The sequence below is a fragment of the Rattus rattus genome, chromosome 14 (genome assembly GCF_011064425.1).
Source record: "Rattus rattus isolate New Zealand chromosome 14, Rrattus_CSIRO_v1, whole genome shotgun sequence".
Lineage (NCBI taxonomy): Eukaryota > Metazoa > Chordata > Mammalia > Rodentia > Muridae > Rattus > Rattus rattus.
Genome location: NC_046167.1, coordinates 11,091,288 through 11,103,657, shown reverse-complemented (window position 1 = coordinate 11,103,657; position 12,370 = coordinate 11,091,288). Strand labels below are relative to the sequence as shown.

General features: G+C 44.9%; 1 protein-coding gene across 3 annotated transcripts in view; it reads right to left on the bottom strand.

Annotated features, from left to right (window-relative positions):
- The window catches only part of Bend7 (BEN domain containing 7), an 81,508-nt gene that overhangs the window by 42,028 nt on the left and 27,110 nt on the right, over positions 1-12,370 (bottom strand). For all 3 annotated transcript variants that reach the window (XM_032884957.1, XM_032884958.1, XM_032884955.1), the window contains 2 exons: positions 10,509-10,631; positions 6,906-7,174 (listed from right to left, as the gene is read on the bottom strand). In XM_032884957.1, coding sequence (XP_032740848.1) covers positions 6,906-7,174; positions 10,509-10,631 — 392 coding nt within the window. The remainder of the gene's footprint in view (positions 1-6,905; positions 7,175-10,508; positions 10,632-12,370) is intronic.

Genomic DNA, 12,370 nt, shown 5'->3' with positions numbered 1-12,370 from the left:
GCCTAAGGTGATGTGAGGTGAGGACCAGGGAGTCGGGCCAGCTGGTCAAGTCTCAGAGAGGCTCAGGATGGAGCCTTAAAGAAAACTACGGATGGGGGTTGGGGATTTGGCTCAGTGGTAGAGCTTGCCTGCCAGCAAGCTGAAGGCCCTGGGTTGATCCCCAGCTCAAAAAAAAAGAATAGAAAAAAAAAAAACAAACAAAAAAAAAAACTACAGATGAACAATTGGGTTCTGCTGAGGAAGATGGATTTTCTGCCCCCACAAAGCCTAACGCAGGACTGATAATGATATTTCAAAGATACTGTTAGGCTGCCTGTTTGCAATACTATAATGTATAATGTATAATGAAAGAAAAATTATTATTAATAATAATATTACTATTATTATTGGGCTTTTGAGACAGGGTTTTGTGCGTGTGCGTGTGCGTGTGTGCATGTGTGTGTGTGTGCATGTGTGTGTGTATGCGTGTAGCCTTGGCTATACTGGAACTTGATCTGTAGACCAGGCTGGCCTCAAACTGGCTTCAAAAGAGATCTGCCCGTCTCTGCCTCCCAAGTGCTGGGACTAAAGGCCTGGGCCACCACTGCCCAAAAGAAAAAAGTCTGAAACACACAAAACCTGTAACTGATTTTGTTTTGCTCATAAATGTTATCTCTCTTTTTCTTTATAAGAACAATTAACATTGTATCCTGCAAATCAAATCTGCTCCCAGTAGATTTACCATCACCATTTCTTAACCGGACCTCCTGGCACTTGGCCCACGATCAGCTGACTCTGGGGCAGGGTGGACTCTGGCTGGCTCAGCCTCTGTCTGTTACTGCTGTCAGCTCGGCAAAAGCAAGGCCTACGGATGTAGCTGAACTGAGAATCCCCAGTGCTAACAGAACGGATGCCGCTGGCTGCACTTCGTCAAGACCGATATTAAAAGTGCTTAACACAATTTCTATGAAAAAAAGCAAGTGTAATGATCACAGCATATATTTACTACCGACTAGGGGAAAAAAAATCATTGGAGGTCTAATTCTTTTATGTTTCTCTGATAAAATTTGGTAGAATTGAGATTTTAGAAAAGACGATTTGGTCCCTTAAACGTCTCTCCATGCATTTGCATAATGGGAGGTTCTAGCCTTTCGGAGATGGGGTTAGCCTTTTCCTTCTCAGGTAATAAATCATGGTTCTGAACATTAAGGCCTGATTTATGTTCAAGACGATTGAGTTAAATGGACAGTATGTAAGATTTTAACACCACCGCCTAGCTTCTTCTCCCCTAACTCCACGGAAATTGGTCCTCTGAGAAGATGCCCATGGTGAGACTCTTATCTCTGACCTTCCAGGTAGAGAAGTACCGTTCTTCCCAGTTTTCTGGAGACATTCTGACGGACTGGGCCTTGCATCCGATGACACTGCAAGTGCTGTTTGCAAATGTCTCCCACGTATTCCTTAAAGAGCAAAGACTATTACGTTCTCTTTAGAGCCCCCTGGAAAGTAGTGATATAATTGATACTTGTTACTTGTTATAGTCTGTGCTCTAGGGAAACACAGAACGTATCAATTTTCTCATTCCATGAAGTGGCTCCCATTATTATTCCAAAGTTTCACCCGCAAAACCTAGTACCAAGGGGTGGAGGAGCTTGTTAAAAGATCATCCGACTAATATAACCAGGCAAGCATTTGAACCCGAGGGCCTACCATAGAAACTGAGGCTCTCACGCACATACTCCTTAATGTCAACAAGTAAATGGAAAATGGTTTCCGTGATCTACCTTAATTGATCCTAGCAGAACGTGTTATCTATGGAGATAAGATGTTATCAGGAAAGCACATTGAATTAAGGAGCTATTTTTGTTGCAGGCACCAGTGCGTTTAAAATCACTTAAGAAGCATACGAAACCAGGATTAACAAAATTATCTCAAACCGATGGGTCGTCAGTCATCCTTTGTCTTCTGTCAGAATTTATGCAACCTGGAATTAGTGGAGAGTGTTTATGATAACTCCATCGAATAAAAGCATTTTCTATGGTCAAAAATTACGAAGTAGGTTTTTGAAGCTTATCTGAGTGGTTCAATAAAGCAAACCAAACAAAACAGAAGTCAACCGTTGACAAACATAAAACTAACATAGCTCAGGCGTGATACCCGCTCTGAGAAACAGTGATCAACGAACCTGGCGTCCAACAGCTGTGAGTGTAAGAGGGGAGCGGACTGTTTGGTCTCAGAGAGCACTGTGTTGTGAATTCATGAAAAGAGAATCAAGTCGCGTATTTGAATTTCAGAATTGGCTTTCAGTTTCTGCTTTCGAGTCTGTGTAACTTAGGTCTGGATTCTGTGTTAACTTGAAAAGGGTCAAATAGTCATGTTACAAATGTGAACCCCCACACCCCTTAGCTGTTTCCTCCTCAAAAGTGCAATCTGTTCACACGCATCTGATCGTTCGTACAGGCTGCTACATTTACTTAACCATATTTACATTTATTCCTCTAAAGCTAGGAATGGTAAGGTTAGAAAAAAAAATAGCCAATATTTATCGTGTGCTCACAACGTGCCAGGCGCTGTTCTAAGTGCTTTCCACAGAAGGCGTCATCAATTCTTCCGGGAGGCCAACTCTGTGAGGAAGCAAGCATTACTGTCCCCTTTTACAGGGAGGAAGCTGAGGGAAGGACAGGGTTCGCTTGCTCAGGGCCACACAGCTGAGATCCTAAGCTAGGGGTCTGCTCTTTTAACCACTTGCTGGCCCCCTAAGAAAGCGCCAAGCAAACAGGACTAAAGAGCCATCGTCTAACCATCTGGCTCCCTATCAAGTACCAATCCGTCATAAAGAATTATGTGCTTGAGGGCTGGAGCGGTAGCTCCATGTAGAAGAGCAGTGGATGCTTTTTCAGGAGACTGGGGTTCGACTCACAGCACCCACAGGTGGTTCCCAACTGTCCTTAACTCCAAGGAGTCTAACACTTCCTTCTGACTTCCATGAGCACCAGACATACACATGGTGTGCACACATGCATGAAGACAGAATACCAGTACATATAAAGCAATAAAAACAAGACGAAGTGCATGTATTTAAAATGGTCTCCCAGGGTCTTTCTTACAGGGAACAAGGCCAGAGGACAGGCTTGGAGTGGAGAATTAGTTTGACCTCATCTGACCCTGCCAACTTGTGCAGGCAGGCTCTCGATAACAGGAAGAATTAAATGAGATGAGTTATGTCACCCAGGATGCCACATGAGTATTATTGCTTTTAAAATACAGGACCCTGTTCTTGAGCAGCTGGGGTAGAAGGATACAAAATCATGGAAGTGATTCAGAATAAACAAAAAATCCACAGAAGTTTCCTCCATAAAGGAGAATTGCTCAAACTAGCTTAGAGCTCTGGCAGTGTATGAGGTAGAGAGGAGGGACAGACAAGGAAATGGCAGAAACACGGAGGAACGGGCTACAGCTGAAGCCTATATTTTTAAGGTTACTTCGAACAAGGTGTTTCATGCATGAGTAGAGACTTTATCATTCGCAGATGAAGTAAATTACACTTATTAAGGATGTCCCCATACACGACCTATCATTTAATGTGTTGATATTTCAGTGGGCCTGGCTAGAGCTTTGTGCATCCCTGTGTTGAGGGAGAGATAATAGTCACCCAGAAGACGTGCTACCTACGGGGACCCCGAGAACCACACGGGCTGTTACACTTGGGTGTGCGCTGTGAATATTGTATTTGTGTGACAGGACAAGTAAACGTAAAAGAGTAACTTAATACAGTGTGAATAATTAAGGATGATTCACAGGGTTTTTTTTGTTTGTTTTTAATCTAGGAAAGCAATTAGCAGAGGTGTGGTGCTTGACCCTACTCTCTCCTCCTCTGGGTCTGAAGAATGGTTGAGGATGATGAAGTCAAGTGAGCGAAGCTATTGGTAAGGGCTAGCCACCCACCTGCTTCCCCAAACCAAACTCAGGCATTTGCTTTGCCTTGGGCAAGCAGTCTGTCCTCTCAGCGGCCCTCACTTCACTTTCGGGCTTATCCCTCTTGCCTGGTTAACCACAGGGATCTTTTTTCCTTTTGGGCTGAACTCTAGTACAGTGGTTCTCAACCCTCCTAAGGCTGTGACCCTATAACGCAGCTCCCAATAGCTGTGGTGAGCCCCCCACCCAACCATAAAATCATTTTGCTACTTTGTAACTGTGGTTTTGCTACTGTTATGAATCGGGGTGTTAATATGATGTGCAGGATATCGGATATGCGATCCCTGTGAAAGGCACGGTCCGCTCTGGGAGGCAGAGGGGGAAGGGAGGTCACCACCCACAGGTTGAGAACCGCTGCTCTAGCTTCCCCTTCTTTATCTGTCAAGTCATTCATAATGGACGCCAGGCACCACCCTCACACCGGCAGATTGCTCCTCTACACGAAACCTTCACTGGTGGCTCCTTTGTGATCCCAGATGAAGATGGACCATGCCTCATGGGCAGCATCCAGGTTTTCTCTCCTGGAATCACCCTGTGAAAAAAGCCATTCAGCTACCGGAGAAACACCGGACAAAACGCCCAGTGCTATGACCGAAGGCCTCTGGACGCTGAAGACTTCTCAGGGCCCATTTTCTAAAGCAAAGATCCCCCCTCAACCCCCGCTCTGTGTTTTCTCCAACACGTTTTATAGGACAGTTGCTCTAAAAAATTAGAAGAATTATTCCCTCCAGACTTCCACTGACATTTTTATAGCTTCATACCTAAGAAATACTAAAAGATTAGAAAGGGGCCTAGGTTGGACACTTGAGCACAGAGAGTCCATTCTTCTGGAATTCAAGTCCCACTCCTTGTCCCAGGAACTGCTGGGGCCAGCCTGACCTGGACCTGTGAACGCCCCACTGATAGCGCTTTTGCATCGCATTCCCGGACTCACCGCTGAGTTCTACAGGTGAAGCTCACTTATGCATTGAAGGGATGACGCCCTCCTGCCTGTTTTTAGGATCATGCTATCGTCTAAAGATCGTTTTTTTGGTAAGAAGTGCCAGAACCAGCCACGAATAAAAATGTAAATGGTTTGCATGTATTACATAAACAAATACGGACTGGAGAGATGGCTCAGTGGTTAAGAGCACTGGCTGCTCTTCCAGAGGTCCTGAGTTCAAATCCCAGCAACCACATGGTGGCTCACAACCATCTGTAATGGAATCCGATGCCCTCTTCTGGTGTGTCTGAAGACAACTACAGTGTACTCATATACATAAAATAAATAATTCTGGAAAAGAAGAGGAAATAAACAAATACTGATGTTGGGAAAACTAATAAGAATTCTACTCTACTTTGTAATGTACACAGGGTCTTTACCAGACCTCCGATTTATCGCTAACATACACTTGGACCTTAACAATAAAAGGGGAGAATTCAGTTGTTAACGGCAGTAGACACACCTACATAGGAGATGACCTACGGTCTCAACTACTGTTTCTACTATACCAGTGCCTATCAGAAAAGAATTTTAAGGAAAATATGACAGTTTGTCCAAATCAGCGTAACTGTACTTTATAATAATTTATGATTATTATAGAATAATGTATCTGTTTTCAAATATACGGTTTACCTAGGGTTTGAACCAGGCCTTAGCTGTTTCAATGATACAATATAATCAAACAAGGGAGTTGGTCTCATACTAAAGCTTATCACCAAAGGACTTTGTAAATTAAACATGAGTTTTGAAGAGTTTAATGGCCGTAGCACATACGTATGATAAAAACAAATGCCTCTTAGAACACTGAGGATTAGAAGAAAGTGCCAAGAATTTTTTAGACTGAAAACACAATGAGGGGCTGGAGAGATGGCTCAGTGGTTAAGAGCACTGACTGCTCTCCCAGAGGTCCTGAGTTCAAATCCCAGCAACCACATGGTGGCTCACAACCATCTGTAATGGGATCTGATGCCCTCTTCTGGTGTGTCTGAAGACAGCGACAGTGCACTCACATACATTAAAAAAATAAGTAAATAAAATCTTTGAAAAGAAAAACATAAAGAGTTGAGCTGGTGTGAAAACACAGTGAGATTGATTCTTTCCACTAGAGGCTGGACCGTGGATGCAGCTAGGGAACCGTCTAGCAACTGCTTAAGGAAATCAGCAATTTGTTTCTTATTTAAAGTTCAGGGGGTTGGGGGGTGAGGGGACTCCCTTCTTATAGGAGTCTGTGGGAGTTCTCAGCAGGAGCCCATCCTACGCAATCTGGTGACAACAGATCGCTTTTCCTTGTTTATTTTAAGAACTCTGACAAGTTGGGGCCGCAGCGCAAACGCACTTCAGACAAGGATATCGTAAGGAGAGTGTGCAGCTGCAAATTCAGCGCGTGATGATAGGAACTCGTCTGTGGGCCCAGGAATATAAAAGAGCATGTCAGATGGATATCTCGGATGCAATCTACCGTCCCAGTCTGCAACGACAGTTCTAGCCGCGATATTAAAATAGCGAACCTTTGCAGAGCGTTAACCTATCATTACACGGAGTGAATGGCACGCCGCTGCCACCTAATTAGCAGTGTGGCTTGCTTCTGCAAAACAGAATTAGCACCGCTGCTCCTTTCTTGCCCTTCGTCTGTGTTTCCACAAAGGTATGCCCTTATCTGGATGCTTCTGTTCGTCCATGCCCACCTACAAAAGATTTAATTACGTTCTCTTCGTTTTCTACACTGAGGAAATTGAAAACTGCCGCTTGGAAATTAAAAAAATCGCAGGGAAATTAGGGAGCAGATTATTTACCACACACCCTTCTTCTTTCAAAGATAAGGGTCTTATTAGTCTCCTCCTCCTTCTCACACGCATACCTACCTACTTGTTCCGGGGGCAGAACTAGTTGAGTGGAAAGTGTCTTAATACTGTAAAGTTCCAGAGACTTCTATCAACCCAGGTTGGCAGCCAGAAAAATATCAACTTACATCTGAGGACGGCGATTTGAGAACAATGCCAAATCCCAAGATGTGGTTCTCCTCAGCGGAAGCGCACTCTGCAGCTTGGAGACCAGGTGGCCTTGTGGCCACGGCTGCTGGCTTCTCAATTTCCGAGGGACTAGGCTTTGGTTTCACAGTAGTCACAGGTTCCGCAGCCTTCGGGAGCACCTTTTTCTTTTTATTTCTCTTGCGTGAGACGGCGGTTCGCTGGGAGCACATAAGGGAAATTGGGGGTTGTTGTCTGTTTTGAGTTCCAACTGTGGACAATAAACACAGATATGGTACAGGCACTTGGGTCTGAGGAAAACCTACCCTGGCCTGTCCCTGCGATTTACAAACCGACTCTGAGGGGAGGCTCCCTCAGGATGGAGAACGGGCAGATACGTCTCACTCGGCACCCTAAAGTCCTAACAGCAGAGTGTCACCAGGAGACACAGCTCTGACCACACTGGATCATGGGACCAGTACGGCATCCTGGCTCCAGTGGAGGGCAAGGGTTAAGAGCTATGGAAAGAACATGGCTTCGTGACCGTGCGGCAGGTTTGAATGAGAACTCCAGAACTTAAATCTAGGTATGGATGCTCATGTTGTCCCGTAAGCCCATCTTAGCAAAAGCCCTAATGTCCCTGGGAGCTCAGCTGATGGATTACAGCCTAGAAGGGCCAGGATGACGATCATCTGGGCAGGGCTGAAAGAAACAGTTTGGAAGGACTCCATCTAGACTAGGACTGGGTGCGTAAGCACACGGAACAGCCGTTATCTTATCCTTCCTCGTCAAGTGTTCTCTGCCCGTCAACCACCTCTGCACACTGCATTCCCCGGTATCTAACCAAGCTGCCTGCTTCCCTAGGCCTCTCTCTTACATAACGAGGAGTGGGAACGACCATTCTAAGCGAATTAGCGAATCTACAAGTAGTACAGTGACCAAGTGCTCACACTGAACATGTACTTAAAGAATCCAAGACAGCATACTCTGAGAAGGAGTGTCTATCAACCAGAATGGGACAGAGGAAAATATGGTTTCAATTTGCATCAACTTCCCATCTGTCAACATGGCTTCCTAAATAAGAGTGCTAGAAATGCCTGCCTTTTCCCTAAACAGAAAGCAATCTACAAACACGAGTCACAGGAAAATTAAGTCCTTAAAGGCACATCAACCCAGATTGCTTCCTCTTACTTATTTCCTAGCGGTCTTAAAAGATCAAGACTATTTATTATGATTCAAATATGTTCTTATCTCTGCACTGGAAGGCAGTTGCTAAGTTCTGGAAGCAGCTACCTGGATAGTGGCCTTTTTGACTATGCCTGTGGTGATTAGCGACAATGGTTCTAGATCTCAGATATACTTTAGAATCAGTGCAGCATTTTGAAAAGTACCCCAATCCTTAATAATCTGTCCTGGACTCAGTGGGTCAGAGCATCCTGGGGTAGAGCCAGGGCATCGATATTGTTACAAGGCTTCTCTAGCAACTCTCCCATACAGCCATATGCACTTTGATTCTAGGATAGCCTGTCTTGTCCCCAAGGGTCAAATGGACTCTAGCGACCACCATCCGGAGCAGCTAAGCTGCAGCCCCCAGGCCCACGCCCTTTCTAAGATCACTCTTTCCAGTACTTTGATGTCCAGACAGAGGGCTATCGAGTCTTGCTTCTCCTGCCAGTCTTGAAAGAGCCCCATTTTCCTGCACTAGCTCTCGCTGCTTGGTCTAAGTTCTCTGTGAAAAATAAAGGTAAAGCCTTCAAAATAGAATTTAAATCTAAATCCCACGGGCGATAGCCCTTAAGTAAATCTGCCCACGTAATGTGAGTTTTTTTTTTTTTTAAAGTTTAAGAAAATTAAAGGAGAATCATTTATTCCATTTATCCTCTTTTTATTCCTCATAGCTCTGGAATCACTTGCCTCATTAATCTGCAAAGGTTCAGAAGAGAAAACACAGCGAGAAGGTAGCATTTACTTAATAGATTCTAAAAAGGCTCCCAGTCAAGGATCTACCCGGGCGCAACCCGCAGTTTGCCATTTCAGCAGTAAGGAGCTTAAGTAACAAAATAAATCATTACGATTTCATATGCATATTTTCTTAAGCACTAAGAGATTCTCCCTCTGTGAACAGCGACTAACAGAATAAGGTAAGCTTTCTTTCTGGGGCCCACGTGTAGGAGACCCAACCTTGGCCCGGTTAGCAAGAACACTGATTAGCATGGTGGGACAAGGCGAGTGAAAAGCTTACCTAGACTTATCCACCAAATGCTCATTTTTGCGTTGGGATGAGACCGTGTTCAATCCTTAAAAAGATATTTTCCAGAAATAAATCCTTTTTGCTTTCTTTAAAAATGTGATGGTGGGTGACTGGTATGTGAAAGTACTAAGTAAGTAAGTAAGAACCACATCACCGGGGCTGGAGAGATGGCTCAGTGGTTAAGAGCACCGACTGCTCTTCCTGAGGTCCTGAGTTCAAATCCCAGCAACCACATGATGGCTCACAACCATCTGTAATGGGATCTGATGCCCTCTTCTGGTGTGTCTGAAGACAGCCACAGTGTACTCATATACAATAAATAAAATCTAAAAAAAAAACCACATGTGAAGCTCTTACTGAAAGCTTTCTGAGAGCCGGCTTTGTGAACTGTGGGGAGGGTCGGCAGGCCCATCACCACAGGCCTGGGCTTGTATCCTGCTGTTCCACACGAACAGCACCAAGCAGTCTCTGCTGTCTGGAGGGTCCTGTTATTCTTGCCTATGTAATGAAATAAAAATCCCAGGTTCCTTACCGATGGTGGCAATTAGAAAATGAATCGCTAAACAAAGACCTTGACTTCCAAACTTCTACCGGGTGCTGTGGGGCCCTGAAAAGAACAGAGGTGTGCAGGCCGCCTTACACGTCTCATTGACTACTGCCATGTTCACCACATTTAAAAAAAAAAAAAAAAAAAAAAAACAAAAAAACAAAAAAACCAGCCCTGTGGATCAGACACTGACACTCGCTCGCTCGCAGATGAGAACGGGGAGCCTAGAAATCGTCCAGCTAGAAGGTGAGAAACTGGGGGTTCGCACCCTATTTGGTTGTTCCCTTTTGACAAAGAGAAGGAAGAGCCAAGGGAAGGAAGCAGACAGGACAGACAGACACGAGGTGTGCCTCACCATCTCTGCCCTAGTGCAAGCCGAAAGTCACAGGCAGAGCCTGGGGCTCGGTGCTTCTCATTTGCTCTCGTCCCTGAGCCTCCTCAACGGGGGAAGCCTGCATTTCCTGAAGGGCTCTCGCACGTAAGATATTCCAAAATTTAATTAACTAGCGTTTGTGAAGTACCAGGAGATCAGGAGATGCAGTATGCTGAGTTCACGCATGTGTGCCCAGCAGCAGTATTAGGGGCGGGTAACAAAATGTGTTTGATTTGCTTAAAAAAAAAAAAAAGAAAAGAAAAAGACAAAAATCGCAGGTTGTTGAAAGGGTAGGGAAAAAGAATACTTGAAAAGGCACAGCAAGACAGACGGCAAGGTGGGAGGAGCGCGGGACAAAAGGACAATGCATACAAGCGGAGATGGCAGTGACACATCACCAGCAGAGGACGCGTGAGGAGGGCTGATCTGTGTACCTGCTTGAAAGTGCATTAATTTCCTCATGGTCTTGAGTTCTTGGAGAATGGCCTGCAAGGTTGACTGGCAGTTACAAGTGCAGCAGTTGGATCCGGCCGTCGAATTCACCCCTGGAAGTTCCCCTAAGCACGAAAGAAAAGAATGATACACTCCTAAAGCCTGCAAAAATTAATTACAAAGAAAAGGAAAAAAATATATATATCTTGACGGGATTTTGAGGTACGTACAATTATCATCAAACTGTGTCAGACGAAAACGTACCCAGTAATTTTCACAGCCTCAATGTGGGGTGTCTGGCTTTACCTAATTATCTGGGCCTCTGTTTGTAAGGGTCATGCTGTGCCACAGGGGCTGTATGAACAGGGGCACACAATGCACTGGCAAGGAAGGCCGGTCTACTACGGGGCTCTGACAAGCCACGATATGCACTCATGCTACTTTCTCAAACAGCAAAGGCAAAACCACGGAGTCCCAGCTCTGTTGTAGCCTTGAAGACCCACTGCTGGTCTGCATGCTACAGGAGTTCACAGTAAAACTTAAGGCACCCTAACAAAACTAGTGGCAATGAAGAGTTGTGGATACACAGAAACTTCTAGAACTCTCCAGCTGGGGTGAGGAGAAGCAGGAGGCAGGGTGGGAGAGGCCAGCGTCTCCTTGCCCAGAGGTGTCTGCAGTTGGTCTCCTTTATGAAGGACTACCCCTCTTTTCTCCACCCTGCTTCTAACGAGCCTCTCACCAGTCTCCTCACTGTTTGAGTTCAATGTGTGTTCCTTGACAAAGCTGTTCGCTTCTGTCTTTCCCACATATGAATAAGTACTCCCCCATTGCCCGTGAACTAAAACAGAACATTTGTCAAAAAGCTTTGGCCGCTGGACCTCTCCAGCCCCAGGTTGGCCACCGTGCGTCGAGGCAGTCTGAGGCCAGCTACTTTGTAAGTTTCTGGTGGGCAGGTGAAGTCACGCGAAAGGTTTTGTTCCAATGACCTGTTTCATCACCCGCTAGATACGATCTAACTCCTGTAATACTTACTATTTGTGGATACTGACGTTTACCACAGTAAAACCACACAAGAATGAAAGGTAACTTCTGGACAAGCACAAGGATTAATTCTCAAGTGGAAGCCAAGTGAGGTGACTCAGCTTTAGAATCACCAACCATCCCAGAGAAACCCAGGGCAGTCACAGCTCTACCCAGGGGATCCTTGAGGGACTGTGGGAGGTGGGCAGGGCGCAGTCCCAAGTGAAGTCAAAGATCCCACTTTGATTTCTAACCCCCCCACAGTGGTAACCGGGAGCTAAAAGATCTACATTTGTTTAGATTTCTCTTAATGGTAAATGACGTCACGCACGGTCTATGCAGTGTCCATGTGCCTAAGTTCTAATAAATCTTGATTTAAAAAAAAATAATATGTGTATGAATTTTGGTAGTAAATGATAATGATAAACAATAACTGATATTATAGACATATTTTATCCATCGATGACATGTCGAACTTCCACATATTATTTTTGATGTTTCTAGGCTGTGACGTCCATCTGAGGGTCTGCCCAAAGTTGCAAATCTCTACAGAATATAATTCCGGCATATGTTACTCAAGGATCAACTGTACAGTACATTTTGTGTGTCTGTGTGAGCATGGTGTGTGTGTGTGTGTATGTATGATATATATATAAATATATATACATATATATATATGTATATATGATCACATGGGTGTGCATGTGAGTGTGGAGGGCAAAGGTCGACGTCAGGCATCTTCCATGAAGGACAGGATCTCTCAGTGAACTTGGAGCCTACTGATCTGGTTAGACCTCTTGGCCAACATGGTCGTTCTGACTTCATGCTGCCCGTGCTGGGGTTA